Source organism: Trichomycterus rosablanca, chromosome 18 (assembly GCF_030014385.1).
Source record: "Trichomycterus rosablanca isolate fTriRos1 chromosome 18, fTriRos1.hap1, whole genome shotgun sequence".
Taxonomy (NCBI): Eukaryota; Metazoa; Chordata; class Actinopteri; order Siluriformes; family Trichomycteridae; genus Trichomycterus; species Trichomycterus rosablanca.
In genome coordinates this window covers 4,192,467-4,210,248 of record NC_086005.1, presented here as the reverse complement: position 1 = coordinate 4,210,248, position 17,782 = coordinate 4,192,467, and the positions used below count along the sequence as shown (strand labels likewise).

Here is a 17,782-nt window from a genome sequence, read left to right as displayed (position 1 = left end):
TCTCCCCGTGTCTGCGTGGGTTTCCTCCGGGAGCTCCAGTTTCCTCCCACAGTCCAAAAACATGCAGCCAGGCTAACTGGAGACAGTGAATGGGTGTGTGTGAGTGTGTTTGTATGTGTGTCTGCCCTGTGATGGACTGGCGTCCCGTCCAGGGTGTTACTGTGCGCCTTGCGCCCATTGAAAAGCTGGGATAGACTCCAGCACCCCCTTCCCCACCCCCGCGACCCTAATTGGATAAGCGGTTAAGAAAATGAATAATAGAATGTTTTGTCTGGTCAACTTCATTTCATTTATTAACAAACATCCATTCCTGCATTTCAGGCCTGCGACACATTCCAAAAAGAAGTTGGGACAGTAAAGCATTCACCACTTAGTAATGTTGCCGTTCCCTTTCACCACATTTTAAAGACGTTTTGGCACCGTGGATACCAAGTGATTTAGTGTTTCAGGTTTTATTTGGTCCCATTCTTCCTGCAAACACGTCTTAAGATGTGCAACAGTATGGGGTCGTGTTGTCGCTGTCGTTGTCTACTGGGGACAGGTCAGGACTGCAGGCAGGCAGGCCAGTCCAGTACCCGGACCCTCTTCTTCCACAGCCATGCCTTTGTAATGTGTGCAGCATGTGGTTTTACATGGTCTTTTAAAAAAATTTAATATCTCGGTTCAAACTGTCTGCAATCAAATCAAATAAAAGTAAATGTAAGGAACACTGCATTTCTATTTTATTTAAATTTTCCATACTGTCCCAACTTTTTCTGATTTGGGGTTGTACATTCTTTTCTCTTTTAGAACATCTAAATAGCATCTAGTCTGCCTTGATTCCAAAACATAATTTATCTTTTTTTCAAACCATAATGTTATTGGGGTTATTGTTTTTGTCTGGTAATTCAACTTCTACTACTTAGCTTCTTCACATAAACAGAAATCCTGACATTCTCTAGTTACAAGTTTCTGAAATGTGTTTTGTCCTTCTCCCTGCATACCACAATACTCCCTCCACTATGCTTTACAGGTGGGTTAAGATGGGGCAAGATGTCTTTATATCTTCATCCCCATCTTCATCATTTAGCAGACGCTTTTTATCCAAAGCTCACAGTACTGTGACAGTATATTGTCTAAGCAATTGAGGGTTAAGGGCCTTGCTCAAGGGCCCGACAGTGCCAACCTGGCAATGGCATTTTTGGCAAACAGTAATTTTTTTTTTTGCCTCATCTATTCAGAACATTGTTGTGGAACATCCAGATGGTTTTTGTATACTTGAGACATGTGTTAAATGCTTTTGAAGAGTTTGTCTCCAAGGTGTCATTTTATTAACACAGTTCTAAACATAAACAGATATTTTAAACATGAGAATTCAGGAATTTTTTTGCTGTAATCAGTGAGTAAATTTACACCTTTATTATTATTATATTTTGTGCTCTTTATGTGTTTTAGCCTCTATTGAACAATTAGAGATAGATAGATAGATAGATAGATACTTTATTGATTCCAAAGGAAATTAAAGATTAATTACTGATTAACTAAAACATTAATTCACTAAAAAACCATAGTGTTTTGTGTTTTAAATGTAGGCAAGAAATGTTAGTTTATAATCACCACCAGCTTATTAAAATGAATGTTATTATATATTTTATTATTAATTATATTATATATAACTATTATCATCTAATAGACCAGCTCACCAGTATTAAATTATAAATAAATGATTACATATGGAGGTGTTCTTAGTGGTCGTCACTTGAATTAGACCACTATTTGGCAGATTAGGGTTTTATTCCATTAACCATTGAGTGATGGGGCGAGCATGCTTCCAGTACAATACTGAATAATAGAAGTACAAACAATACGCATGCAACATAATGCCACTCTTTTAATTAACTTCCTTCCATTCATGTTAGCCATCTGTCTATTCATCTCTTCAGCAGGATTAAAGATGTTTGCACATTTCTTCTATCAAAACAATGGATGCACTCTTTTTCTATTAAAAAGATGATATAGGAGGCCGGAAAACGAAATAAAAAGAGGACAAACATCTGGTACTTTCTGACTGATCTTGTTCAAACTCTGGTATAGATGGATGGAAAGCTAGTCAACATTTTAACTCGTCTATAATGGATGGCTTTTGTGTTCGAGATAAATTGATGCAGACAAATTCTCTCCACACACAAAAAGACATTTATTTTCTAGAGTTATCAGAGAATAATGAAAGCTAGGATATCTTTACAAAAAAAAAAAAGCATAACAGTCGATTAAAAAAGGCACAGTATATACATACAGTATATACCCTGTTTATATACAGCATACAGTGGGTGATTAAAGGAAAACCCTGAATAAATTATTGGACAAATATGATAGATATAATCAGTTAACATAATTCCATCCTCCACGGCAGCCTTTCTCAACCGGGGTGCCGCGGCACCCTGGGGTGCCGTCTGGCTTCATCAGGGGTACCGTCAAAAATATTCTGATAGTGATGTGTCGTTCTCGAACGATCCGATTCTATTGAATGGCTCTTTAAAAGGAACCGAGTCGCGCTTCTGGGAGCCGCTACATATATGTTTATTTCTGCGCAGTTCGGCTGTAATTCACCCAGTCCGCTTCCATCAGTAGAGGGAATTAATCAGTCATAATAAGAGCTGTTTATTGTCGAAATTCTAATCTGAAAACTGAGAGCGGAGAGCGAGCGAGCGACACACACACACACACACACACACACACACACACACACACACACACACAGACACACAGACACACAGAGCGCGAGAGAGAGAGAGAGACACTCAAACTCAAAAGAAGCTTTATTGGCATGACAAATAAAGACATTCGTATTTCCAAAGCAAGTTACAGAGAAATAATAAAAATAACAATAAGAAAGAACAAATATATACAAAACAGTTACATGTGCAAAAAATATAAAATAGAATAAAATATTAATAATTTAATATTTAAATTATTAATATATAAAACACACACACACACACACACACAAAGAGAGAGAGAGACGCACACACACACAAACTGATCGTTATTACTACCTCAATAATGTAAATATTATAATTTTTATTGTTATTATTTTGCACTGTTTTTATTAATATTTTATTCTATTTTATATTTTTGCACATGTAACTGTTTTGTATATATTTGTTCTTTCTTATTGTTATTTTTTATTATTTCTCTCTAACTTGCTTTGGCAATACGAATGTCCTTATTTGTCATGCCAATAAAGCTTATTTTGAGTTTGAGTTGAGAGAGCCGTTGCCAAGCTACAGAGAGAACATGCAGAAAAGAAGCAGTGCTCTTAGTATAATGACAAATAATTGAGAAATAAACTATAAACTCATTTAATTATGTTAAATCTGATTCGTTCATGGCGTGAACTGAGCTTTTCGAGCGTAACTTACATCAAAAACAAGTACAGGGAGCGACTGAGGGCTCTGGACCAGGAGATCCGCGTCTGCCTCTCATCCATCCCTGCCAGAATAGGGCGATTGTGTGCATCATCCCAGGCTCAGGTTTCCCATTAAAAATAAGTCACGTTTACCCCTCCCTCCCTAAATGACACCTTATGGTGTGTGTGCGTGTGTGTTAGCAGTCCGAGGGATGCAGAGTGTACGTTTTTTAATACATTTTAGACTGGGGTGACTTGAGATTTTGCATACTTTTAAAGGGTGCCGTGACTAAAAAAAGGTTGAGAAACACTGCTCCACGGCATGAATAAAAGACTAAAATCAATACAAAGCTATTTTGACTGATTATTTGTTCAATATGATATTTGTTCCTAGAGGGGCGTTTTTTTTCAACATGACAATAGCCCCATCCACAGGGGCTCAGAAACCTGAATAATTTGATGGCCATGGCCTCCACAGACTAGATTTCAACCTAGTTAAACACCTATGGGAGATGTTTGCATGATGTGTTAGACATCCCCACCACAACCATCAAAACACCAACAACACCAGGGGAAAATGATGTTTCATCCCTCCAGTACAGATCCAGAGACGTGTACAATTGATGCCAACATGCATGAAAGCTGATCCGGAGGTCTGTGGTTTCTCAGCTCACTAAAACACAATATGTTGGTTTTCTTTCAGTTGATTTTTTTGGACCTGTCTGTATGTAAACTGTATAGATAAGCACTGAATGGTGGGTAGGGATAATCAGTAGGTAATATGAACTTCACGTGAGCGAGCTACACAACAACGCCGTATTTGCTGGAGTACTTTGTGTCAGCGCTTCCTGGACTGCTGAACGCTGGCTGGTAATCGTGAGTTTGGATCATCTGGCTGTAGGCTAATCGGGAGTGACGGCTCGAACCACGGCTAGTTGGCCGGCTCTCAGGTGCTGGAACGTCCTCTCTGTTAATCAGACAGTAATCAAGCGGGAGGGCTTTAAAAACATAGACTTTAGAAAGAAATATGCCATTTAACAGACAACTGAAGGGATTGTTAAAATATAAACAAAAAAAAAAATGCAAATTAGTGTTTTGTTTAACAACTAAGTGGTGTGTGGTGACCCTGGAGAATGGATGCAAAGCAGCACCTGGATTAAAAAGTCCACCGTGTCTTTAAATGGGATTTGAAGGTTTATTGAAGACCAGTGCATGTTGTCATTATGAGTGGAAGTTAAAGACCTGCACCTATAGACTAGCAGTAGGTTATTTGTTCCAAATGTATACATTCAAACTGGTCAGCCAAACATGTTTGTACATTTGTCAGTTCCTTTTCAATTATCTCCCAGTCTAGTCACATCCAATAATCCGATTGAATTTAACCTTCACTCCGTTTCGCACATGTGCAGTACCGTGGGAGGTTCATATGGAGATCCGTATTGCGCATGAAGAGTCACACACTGCTCTCCATTATCCCCCGTCTTACTGTGCAGGTGCCATTGATCAGCCAGCAGAGGCCGCAATTGCAGCAGTTATTAGAAAACCATGTTCAGCCATTGTCCCGCCCCTTACAGACACACAGCCAATTGTGTGTCTGTGTAGGCACGTGGCCGGCTGGTAGCAGAGTGGAGATTCAAACTCGAGAGCTCAAGATCTCAAGACTGGTGGACCAGCGTATTTTTCTCTCTTTTGTTTTTTGCTATTTTGTTTATGCATTTTACCCATTTTTCTCCCAATTTAGCGTAGTCAGTTTGTCTTCCAATGCTGAAGACTCCTGTCATGTCCGAGGAGGGTATATTCACCTGCCTCATGCTCCCTCTGACGCGTTCTTATTCGCCCACATGTTCGGTGAATTCGCACATGAAGCTAGTATTCGCACGCAGAGAACAATGCACTAATCCCCGCGCTCCTCTACTTCCTGTACAGGCGTCTCGGGCTACTAACCAAGGTCCTTACACAGCGTCGAAGACCCCACCCATATTAGTCCGGGCTTTAACCCTCCCGGCAGACTTTAAATGGCTAATTGTGTCTGCTGCAGGCACGGCCAATTATGCCCGCTAGAGGGCACCCAGCCGACCGGTAGCAGAGCTGAGGTTCGAACTCGGGAGTTCAGAATCTCAGAGCTGGTGCGCTAGTGGAATATCCCGCTGCCCCACCTGGGCACCCAGGACTAGCGTATTTTTCAGCTGTGCTTCTGAGAGTTTCTTTTGTCTTTTGTTAAAAGTTCAAGAAAACAAGTCACTGATTCTTGTTTTTAAAACACTATATAAAATGTCCCGACTTTACCAGGAAATGGATTTTGTAGATGTACAAACAAAAATTGTGTGCAATTTTGCACTACCTGATTTCGTTGGAGAATTCTTTCTCAAAGCTTTTATGCCTCCTTTTGAACCGGAAAAACAGGAGCCAGAGGATAATGAGGATGATTCCAATAAGCAGCAGGCATCCAGAGACAGTGCCAGCTATCACACCAGCTCTGTTAGGAGCTACACACACACACACACAGTCAGAGAGTTTTAATGAGGACAAAACACTCAGTTTTAACATCATGGCAGCACAGTAAGCCAACAACCTCAGGCTCAGTTCTTCTAACATGGATACATTCAAACACTCTTTTATTTTCCGTTTTGCTTTGTGTTTCTGATCTGATCTGCCCTCAATAGTAGATGAATCTACTGAGTAAGTATTTAGTTGGAATAAACCAGCATGGTGAACATTTAAGTCACGCGTATTAAAAGAAGAGACGTTGTTATATGATTAGGTGGGATCTGGGTTATTTATTCTGTCTTCTAAAATTGCTTTCATGTTGTTTTCATTTCCTTTCATTGTGTTTGTGTGAGTTTTAGTAAACATATTAGTAATTGTACTGGTTAAAGATAAGTGACATTAGTAATGCCCCATTGTAATATGAATAAATTTATTTTGAGGTGATATATGATTGTTATTCATTGCTATGTTACTATGTTATTAATTGCTGTATGATATATGGATGTGATAATAACCATATGAGTGTGACTGCTGGTACTTTGCATGTTTCATACTGAACTGTTTTAGAGTAGATTTAGATTTATATCATATTTTATGATGTGCTGGGTTGTGCTGTACAGCATTAGAGACTGACATGGGTATTGATGATACTATAGAGTTACTTGTTACTGCAACGAGACGCTGCTCCCACCTAGTGGTGATTGGGGACAATAACACCCGAAGAGTATTGGAAATTTAATTGCTCTTGTAGAGATCTCTAATTATTTATTCTTTCTGTGCGGCTCGGTAAAAAATGACCCACGGACCGGTACCGGTCGTCCACGGCCCGGTGGTTAGGGACCACAGTCCTACAGAACAAAGCACTGATACTCTTTAGTGCTATACAGTAGCTAATATACTTTAACGAAGGGACGAATCTTTAATGACTTGATATCAGCCCTATAGCGCACTAGTATGTATAAACCGTTATGTTGTACCCTATGTAGTGCAATGCAGTGAATTATTTGGAATTCGTTTGTCTCTACTTAAGCGCAGCATCAAAAACAAGTGTGGCTCAGATACCTGCACATACCCTGGAAGTGTTAGATCGTTTTCACGTTTCACTGTGGACAGAGAATCTAAAACCAGGCTTCTCAGGTTAAATGTCACTTACGTTTTATGGCTTGCAGGTTGAGTCGACAGAGCTCCTTCCCAACAGGGTTAGATACCTCACACGCGTAGATACCAGCCAATTCCACAGAGTGATTGGTGATGATGAGTTCCCCCAGGAACGGGTCTGAGACAAACAATACATAAAAGTAAGGTTATTAATACTTATTAATGCTTCGTCATTTACATATTTTCCTCCCAATTAAAACAAATTAAGTTTTATTACTGCTAATTTCCAATTAGCTGCATCTACTATGTTAAAATGTTTCACAAAAGCTCAACACATGCCTGACAACTGGTACAGTAGCTTAATTATAAATGTATTTATTTTTGAGCTCAGCATTTGTGTTTGAAACTCAGTTACTGACTAAAGCAGCTGCACATATTTCAGATTTTATTGATGTTCTTTTTGATGGGTTAAGCACATTTTGGATATGACATAGTCTGATGTACTGTATAAAAAAGTGGAGCAAAAAGACTTATGGCCTGTAACTATTTATTATTAGTTCTTTTATTATTTTTTGGCTCTGGCATTGAAGAACAAGCGCCGCACAGCCAGCTGTTTTATGTGTTTTATTGGCTCAGGTTTAAATGTTCACATGTTTGGAGTTTTCTTTATTGCCTGGCTGCAAAGCAAAGAGGGTTTCTTACAGAACAACTGGGATTAAAAAGGAGGATTATTTATACAATTACTGAACAACTGCATCTTTATTTTCATGAAATGAAACAATGAGAACAAACACATATAAAACCTGTTTACCTCAGGAAGCGGATTATTTGGCCAAAAACTGTAACCTGAAGCCTGGAATAAAAAAACAACCCAAAACTAGACATGCTAATTTTACCTTTTACTACCTTTCGTTATTATCATTATTTAAGAAAGTCTAGTCTAAATATATTCTAGTCTGTCTTAATCAATGTTTATAAAAACCAACTACAGAATTACTTTACTAGAAGTGAGTGAATTTCTTTCTCTTTGTTATTTTGATGTAAATGCATTGCCCTTTTTCTCAGGCAAATTTTATTCATGCTTAGTCTGACTGCTGCTTCATTAGCATTTGGTTTTCTACAACTCCTGAACCATTAAACTGATCACAGAATTGAAGTGGTATTATGGTGCTGTTTGACTCCCACATGCTCTGGTATGCACCAGTGCTGCACTGAATCTGTAAGGAAATTTTTTAGGGAATTGTTTTCATAGGGTTTGTAAATCAAAGTTTTTTAAGAAACCATATAGTTTTAGGTATGTGTATATACATATTATGGCAAGCCAAACAGGAAATATATAGCAAAAACTGATATATATGAAATGAAACTCGATATATATATATATATATATATAATAAAAACTGACATATATATAAAATGAAACTGGATATATCAGTATTCATTCCATATATAGTGAGTCTTAATATATATATATATATATTAGTTTTCATTCCATTTATATCTGTTTTTATTATATATATATATATACAGTGTATCACAAAAGTGAGTACACCCCTCACATTTCTGCAGATATTTAAGTATATCTTTTCATGGGACAACACTGACAAAATGACACTTTGACACAATGAAAAGTAGTCTGTGTGCAGCTTATATAACAGTGTAAATTTATTCTTCCCTCAAAATAACTCAATATACAGCCATTAATGTCTAAACCACCGGCAACAAAAGTGAGTACACCCCTAAGAGACTACACCCCTAAATGTCCAAATTGAGCACTGCTTGTCATTTTCCCTCCAAAATGTCATGTGATTTGTTAGTGTTACTAGGTCTCAGGTGTGCATAGGGAGCAGGTGTGTTCAATTTAGTAGTACAGCTCTCACACTCTCTCATACTGGTCACTGAAAGTTCCAACATGGCACCTCATGGCAAAGAACTCTCTGAGGATCTTAAAAGACGAATTGTTGCGCTACATGAAGATAGCCAAGGCTACAATAAGATTGCCAACACCCTGAAACTGAGCTGCAGCACAGTGGCCAAGATCATCCAGCGTTTTAAAAGAGCAGGGTCCACTCAGAACAGACCTCGCGTTGGTCGTCCAAAGAAGCTGAGTGCACGTGCTCAGCGTCACATCCAACTGCTCTCTTTGAAAGATAGGCGCAGGAGTGCTGTCAGCATTGCTGCAGAGATTGAAAAGGTGGGGGGTCAGCCTGTCAGTGCTCAGACCATACGCTGCACACTACATCAAATTGGTCTGCATGGCTGTCACCCCAGAAGGAAGCCTCTTCTGAAGTCTCTACACAAGAAAGCCCACAAACAGTTTGCTGAAGACATGTCAACAAAGGACATGGATTACTGGAACCATGTCCTATGGTCTGATGAGACCAAGATTAATTTGTTTGGTTCAGATGGTCTCAAGCATGTGTGGCGGCAATCAGGTGAGGAGTACAAAGATAAGTGTGTCATGCCTACAGTCAAGCATGGTGGTGGGAATGCCATGGTCTGGGGCTGCATGAGTGCAGCAGGTGTTGGGGAGTTACATTTCATTGAGGGACACATGAACTCCAATATGTACTGTGAAATACTGAAGCAGAGCATGATCCCCTCCCTCTGGAAACTGGGTCCCATGGCAGTGTTCCAGCATGATAATGACCCCAAACACACCTCTAAGACGACCACTGCTTTATTGAAGAGGCTGAGGGTAAAGGTGATGGACTGGCCAAGCATGTCTCCAGACCTAAACCCAATAGAACATCTTTGGGGCATCCTCAAGCGGAAGGTGGAGGAGCGCAAAGTCTCGAATATCCGCCAGCTCCGTGATGTCGTCATGGAGGAGTGGAAAAGCATTCCAGTGGCAACCTGTGAAGCTCTGGTAAACTCCATGCCCAGGAGAGTTAAGGCAGTTCTGGGAAATAATGGTGGCCACACAAAATATTGACACTTCAGGAACTTTCACTAAGGGGTGTACTCACTTTTGTTGCCGGTGGTTTAGACATTAATGGCTGTATATTGAGTTATTTTGAGGGAAGAATAAATTTACACTGTTATATAAGCTGCACACAGACTACTTTTCATTGTGTCAAAGTGTCATTTTGTCAGTGTTGTCCCATGAAAAGATATACTTAAATATCTGCAGAAATGTGAGGGGTGTACTGACTTTTGTGATACACTGTATATACACACAGTATATACAGTATACTGTATATAGTACTGTGTACAGTATATATATATATCAGTTTCATTTTATATATATATCGGTTTTCATTCCATATATATCAGTTCTAGTTTGAGAGAATCTACTCTCTTGTTTAAATAGTAAATTATACATATAAAACAGTATAGTAGCAACATTTTATATATGGTTATATATACAGTATATAAAATTCATGAATATTTCATGTTCATCAACCAGTTTATCCTGGTCAAGGAAACAGATTTGCAAAAAGTCACAGCAAAAAATAAACATAAAAATGGTATTTTTTCTTATTACATGGTTAAAGGTAAAACAGATCATGTTTAACAAATGCTGCACTACTTGTTTCTCTCTTTTGCATTATCATGTAATTATTGAATAAACAGCTCAGCTCTGGAAAAAGGAAACAGTCTGGAATTTAGGACAGCCGGTCAGTCCTGATTTTTCTAAATGTAATAATTACCTCAGAGTTAATGATTGTGCTTCAGCTGTGAGAGTGAAGCCTGTGTTTGAATTATTTAGTCACAGATGAGATGAGTTGTTTATTTATTTATTAGGATTTTAACGCCATGTTTTACACTTTGGTTACATTCATGACAGAAAATTACTCATTACACAAGATTCATCAGTTCAAGTTTAATGTTAAACACAGTCATGGACAATTCAGTGTCTCCAATTCACCTCAATTGCATGTCTTTGGACTGTGGGAGGAAACCGGAGCCCCTGGAGAAAACTACGCAGACACGGGGAGAACATGCAAACTCCACACAGAAAGGACCCGGACCGCCCCACTTGGGGATCGAATCCAGGACCTTCTTGCTGTGAGGCGACAGTGCTACCACCTTAGCCACCGAATGAAGGCAATCTGGAGATAATTTTATATATCTCTCCCATTTTTAGCGCATCCAATTTTTACCTGATTGAGTTATGCCTCCTCTCTACTGGTGCTGACCCCCGCCTCTGATTGAGGAGAGCGAACTGACACACGTCCCCCCCGACACGTGAGCAGTACCTGACTGCATCTTTTCACCTGCACAAGGCAAGTTCTCATGAAAATCAGCCTCGTGCACGGAGAGCCACACCCTGATCAGCATTATTCCTCTACTCTGTGCAGACACTATCAATCAGCCAGTAGAGGTCGTAATTGCATCAGTTATGAGGAGTCCCTATCTGGCTCCCTCCCTGGACGAACAACAGCCAAATGTTGTTCGTATAGCCACCCAGCCCAGCCGGATGGCAGAGTTGAGATTCGATACAATGTATTTGAAATCCCAGCTCTGGTGTGCTAGCGTATTTTACAGCTGTGCCACCTGAGCGGCCTATACTTGATATTTAAATGCCGGTTTACCGGTTTAGGCTGGTTCACCATAAATGTTTAAAACCTTCAGTGCTGAAATCATATTTTAGTACCTGATACAGAAATCAAAACCATCCTTGTTTCTCCCTTACAGACACATTTGTGCTTCATTTATTTTAGAAAACCTAGAGCTGGACCTTCACTTCCTCCCGCACCATTTCAGAATTTTCTATAGAGGTCACTGCTCGGGCGAGGTTTCAGGAAAAAAAACATCGAGCTTATAAAAAATTCACACAACATTAAGCTGCTTTCCAAGTTGTAAAGCTACAGGAGTGTGAAATCAGACTGTACTCACTCTGGGTTACGGCGGGAGGAATCGGACCCCCGCTTTCTCTCCTCCACACGTACTGGATGGGTGGGGATCCCTGATCGGACCTGCAGTGTAAAGATACAGGTTTTCCTACGGCCTCGTCTCCTTCCAACCAACATTTTGGTCTTGATGGTTTTTCTGTAACACAAAAAAATATTGATTGATTTGATTGATTGCAAAGAGTGGTGGATAGAGCGGCAAAAATCATCAGTGCTCCTTTGCCCACCCTCCAGGATTTATACAAAACAAGGATCAGAATAAAAACAGTACCATGTGCAAATTGCAAGTCAAGTAGTACCAAGGTTTGTTGTCTTATGTGGGTACTATAGGTTCTTCTATCACAGCATAGTGACATTTTTGGTCCCTTAAATAAGGCCCTTACAATTAACCTGCTTTAGAAATGCCTGACCCTAATCTGCGGACATAAAAAGATAACTTAAATACTGTTTATGAAATTAGCTACAATTTTATTTTTACGTGTTGTTGGGTTAATTAAAATGAACAGCATGTCTCAGCTATATTTGAGCTCAGACATTTAGGTCTGGCAAAAGATTTGACTTTTTAAAGCAGTATAAAGAAACTAACAAAGCTTTTAAGAGGCTAAAAGGGCGGCACGGTGGCTAAGTGGGTAGCACTGTCGCCTCACAGCAAGAAGGTCCTGGGTTCAATCCCCGGGTGGGGCGGTCCGGGTCGTTTCTGTGTGGAGTTTGCATGTTCTCCCCGTTTCCTCCGGGAGCTCCAGTTTCGTCCCACAGTCCAAAGATGTACAAGTGAGGTGAATTGGAGATACAAAATTGTCCATGACTGTGTTCAATATAACCTTGTGAACTGATGAATCTTGTGTAATGAGTAACTACCGTTCCTGTCATGAATGTAACCAAAGTGTAAAACATGACGTTAAAATCCTAATAAACAAACAAACAAATAAGAGGCTAAAAAATGGTTGAAAACATTAAAACAGTGATCAACAATGGCTAAATGTCTCAAAAGTACAATCCCAAAATAACAACAGAAATAAAAACAACCAAAATCTGTTCACTGTGAGCTGCACACATTTAAAACCAGTGGCAGGGCCGCCATAAAGCAACATTCTGTATTGAAAGCTGATTAACTTGGTGTAGAGAGCACCAACTTGGACCCCTGAGTAACATAAACAAGTAAATCAAACTGATGAGTCAATTTCCACTCACACATTACTGCACATCTCAACAGATTCATGTTTGTATGTTTAGAGGAGGCCGAGGGATCTTTTTAAATGTCTGCTGGCAAATAAAGTACAATGGGGGATCTGTAATGATTATGGTAGCCATCTGGTGAAAATGATCCGGTCTGGTGGCTGCACTGCATGGTTGTGTAACAGCCAACAAACAGCAGGTGATGTTTTTATAGATAATAACAATATAATAGTAATCTTTATTTATAAAGTTGTTTTCATACAGCTGCAGAAAGGGCAGCTTTACAGGGCAGAACATGATACAACAGATACAACAATTCAAATAAAATAACAATAATAAAGAAATGCTTGATTGAAATTAGATGAATGGAAGTCACTGACGCCTTGGGATTTTAGGCTTATCAAACTGTCTCAGAAATAAATACTGTTTCCTGTATGTGTTATTTTGAGGGATTTAACCCCATACTCAGACCTTCTATTCATGAAACCCAGTATTCTCACGAATAATCCGTATTTGGGTTATAATGGAGATTTAACCCCATCCCCAAAATACCTTGTCAGACCCTAAATTCCCACAAATATCCTGAATTTGAGTTGTGATGCCCTGCATCTGTGTGGGTTTCCTCCGGGAGCTCCGGTTTCCTCCCACAGTCCAAAGGCGTGCAAGTGAGGTTAAGTGGAGATACAAAATTGCCCATGACCATGACTGTGTTTGCCTTGAACTTGTGAACTGATGAATCTTGTGTAACCAGCAACAACCTGTTCTGTCATGAATGTAACCAAAGTGTGTAAAACATGACGTTAAAAACCTAATAAAATTGAGTTGTGATGGGCAATTTAATCTCATCCCCAAACTATTTTTGTGAGACCCTGTACTCTCGCAGATAACTTGTAGATAGATAGATAGCAGTGGCGATTTCTCTAAGACTGCAAGGGAAGCTCAGCTTCCCCTAAAATGTAAAAAATTAAATGGTCAAATATGTACAGTTGTGTTAACATTTCATTGACTACAAATGCGTTAGAACACGTTCATCTTGAAAACGAGTTCGTTCAGAATCAGCTACTTATCACATATCGACTGACTTGAACTTCTCATACATTCCTGCAGCATCAGTGCATTTACCCGCAGAAGCTGAGCGTCTCTTCACTTCAGCGGGACTGCATGGGAGGTTTTTTTTCATTGCTTCGAAACTCGCCGGTCATTGGATAAATGCCACGATTTTGTCCCACCCCTGGACGCTGAGCGTCTCTGGGGGTGAATAGAGCTGTGGGCGGGTCTGGACGCGGAGCTTCTGCAAGATGATTGGAGGATCAGTCGAAAGGGTGAATCCTGTCTTGATTGACAGCTATTTTGAGATCTACACCATCACTTAATCACTGGCCGACAATGAGCTTCCCCTCTTTGAAAGACCAGCAGCCACCACTGATAGATGTAGATAGATAGATAGATAGATAGATAGATAGATAGATAGATAGATAGATAGATAGATAGATAGATAGATAGATAGATAGACAGACAGACAGACAGACAGATAGATAGATAGATAGATAGATAGATAGATAGATAGATAGATAGATAGATAGATAGATAGATAGATAGATAGATGCTGGAATGGAGTGTTAAGAAGTCAGAGGACTCAGCACTAAGCTATAGTGTTCAGTTCCACAATATGTTTATGCTGAACTTAACATACACTCACACATACACACTCACACATTGGGCATGTGCAATATCACTATCACATCACTATCACATTTTTTTTCTATTTATTTATGAATTTTCACCCATGCTTCTGCACAGGCGCCTCTTTCTGCCAATCAGGGTCCTTACACAGCGTTTGAAGACCCCACTCACATAGTCCAGTCATCCCTCCCTAGCAGACAAGGTAGCCAATTACAGTCTGCTGCAGGCACTGCCAATTATGCCCGCTGGATGGCGACTTGCATTTTCGTATCAACATTTTTTACAGGAAAACAATTCATGAATACAAAACACAACATTACCCATAACCACCAGGGAAATCCGGAGCATGTCCACTCCAGGAGATTTCTTCACTTTGCACTGGTATGTTCCAGCATGGGCAGATGTGAGCGACTCAATCGAGAGAGACGCGTCACCGAAAGAGGGGTCGGCCGCCAAAAAATCCACTCCTTTCAACAACTCTTGGCCAGCATGAAAATATTTAATTCCACCTGAGAATGAAATCATCTGCCACACAAAGAAAAACACAGATTTTGTGTATTCAAGTCATTTGTGAATTAGTTACAGATAAAAATGTGTACGCAGTTGACAGACGCTGTTATTTAAAGAGACATTTCAAGGTGGGAAAATAAGGATTAACAACCATCCATTATACCATCAGTGAAACATGGTGGTGGTAGCATAATGGTGTGAGGGTATTTTGCTGAATTAGACCTGAGTAACAAAGTTTTTGAGGAAATAAATTCCACATTGAATTCATCTTCTACTGCACATAAGGCTATCTGTCCGTGAGCTGATGCTGAGGTGTATTTGAGTTACGTAGCAGGACAGTGATTTAAAAATACAAAATCAAGTTCAATTAAAAAAATAAGCATAATTAAGAAAATCAACAAAATAAAAGTCACCCTTTACTATTTTTAATGTCAGTTAGCACTATGAATGTGCGGTATGTACCAGTGAAATGGAACGTGAGCAAAACTGTGCTGTTTTAGACAAATGTATAAGTTTTTGGACCTGTTTACTTCCTGCGCAAAACAAAATACCCACATTTCTTTTAAAAGTGGTGCGTTGTTTCAGTGTCACTGAGTTCAAGTGTCTATGCAAATAGTGGCTGGGGTGGCACCTCCTTAAATGCACTCAAGCTTAACGGGTTTTGGCTGAACCTACCAGCTGATCCTTCTGTGTCGTGTCAGGACTGATCAGCGTCCACTCTATGTCCAGGTCTCCTACGTCAGCAGGATCTGGCATGTAGGTGCAGCCCAAAATTGCTTTTTCTCCCTGCGCCAGCTGTAAGCTTTGAAGTCCGGTGGAGGTCAGCCTCATCGCCGAGGTCACATCTGTACTCAATGACAGGGTTCATGTGATAGCCTGATATAAATGTGAGAATACTGAGCATCTCAGAGCAGGGATCATAAACATGTTATACATGTGAATTATGTACAGCCCCATAGCATTCTGGGTAATTTTTTGTGGGTGGAATAGGGTACTTTAAATATCTAAGATCATTGCAATTGCTTGAGTACCAGGAATACACCTCAGGCAGGGTGTCAGTCCATTACAAGGTCCATTAGATCTTTACTCACACATTCACTCACACACATTCACAAATCCACCCACTCACTTGGTTATTTGCTCACTCGCTCACTCACTCACTCACCCACTAAGTCACTTACTCATTCACTTTCTCTCACCCACTAAGTTACTCACTCACCCACCCACTGTCACTTACTTACTTACTCACTCACTTACTCTTACCCACTAAGTCACTCACTCACCCACTAAGTCACTTACTTACTCACTCACTCATGCACTCCCTTACCCAACCCACTCACTCACACATTTAAAAATTCACTCACCCATTAACTCACTCACTTACACATTCACTTACCCATTAACTCACCCATTAACTCACTCACTCACTTATACATTCACAAACTCACCCACTCACTCGGTTCTTTGCTCACTCACTCACTCACTCACTCACTGACACATTCACTGACATTCACAAACTCACCCACCAACTCACTCACTCACTCAATCACTTATTCCTAAAATCACTAACTTACTTATTAACAACATTACTAACTTACTCATGCACTTATTTACCCAACTTACTCACTCATTCATCCACTCACACATTCACAAACTTACCCACTCACTCAGTTATTCGCTTACTCACTCACTCACACATTCACAACCTTACTCACCCACTAACTCACTCACTTACTCACTCACACATTCACAACCTTACTCACCCACTAACTTACTCACTCACTCATACACTCACCCACTCATTCACTCACTCACGTGTGTGTGTAAAACTCTATGCATTCCAGTACATCTTTTAGCACAAACATATACAGTAGTACAGAAACTGACAGAGAGAACGTACCTGCAGTGAGGTTTAATGTTGCTGCACATAATACAGCAAAACAGCACCAAGGAGACATTCGTACTGAACAAACGCCGACTGTTTTATAATATCTGAGATAAAATAAATAAAATAAATTAAAGATGAAGATTAATAACAAAACACACAATGTAAATTAAAATCAATTTGACTCGTGTAAGAATTTTAGTATAATTCTAAATCAAGAGTCACATTCACTGAGTGGAGGAAGAGGATGGACAGAATATAAAATTTATCTCTTTGCTAGCTGTGTCACTTCATTTTACCATGATTACCACATAGAACTGATCATTTATTTATTTGTATTAACAGCTTTATTTTGGTCAGGGTCTGGTGTGTCTGGCACCCTTAGGAAAACACTGGATGCAAAGCAGAACCCAATTAATCACAAAACATCGCACATTATGTTGTACCACACTCAGCCATGTTATTAATAAATCATTATTATTGATGAGTATCATCATCCTCTCTAATTTCTGATACTGAATAATTTTAAATGGTTTAAAATAAATAAATAAAACATGATAGTACACAAAGCAAACTGATGTAAAACACATAATAAAATAAATAAATAATTGTTTTTTTCACTATTTTTTGACCCAGTTTGGATATTCAATTTTTCAGTGCTCTCAGGAGCCTCTGCACATAAAAGAAACTCAGAAAGGC

At 39.5% G+C, this 17,782-nt stretch overlaps 1 protein-coding gene across 1 annotated transcript; it reads right to left on the bottom strand.

Annotated features, from left to right (window-relative positions):
- Positions 1-4,189: 4,189 nt before the first annotated feature.
- On the bottom strand, positions 4,190-16,155 carry vsig8a (V-set and immunoglobulin domain containing 8a). The gene is made up of 7 exons (XM_063014705.1): positions 16,148-16,155; positions 15,874-16,048; positions 15,009-15,213; positions 11,816-11,968; positions 7,029-7,151; positions 5,730-5,874; positions 4,190-4,355 (listed from the first exon to the last, which is right to left on the bottom strand). Exons 1-7 carry the CDS (start codon positions 16,153-16,155, stop codon positions 4,190-4,192), a joined length of 975 nt encoding a protein of 324 aa, XP_062870775.1.
- Between the last annotated feature and the right edge of the window lie 1,627 nt (positions 16,156-17,782).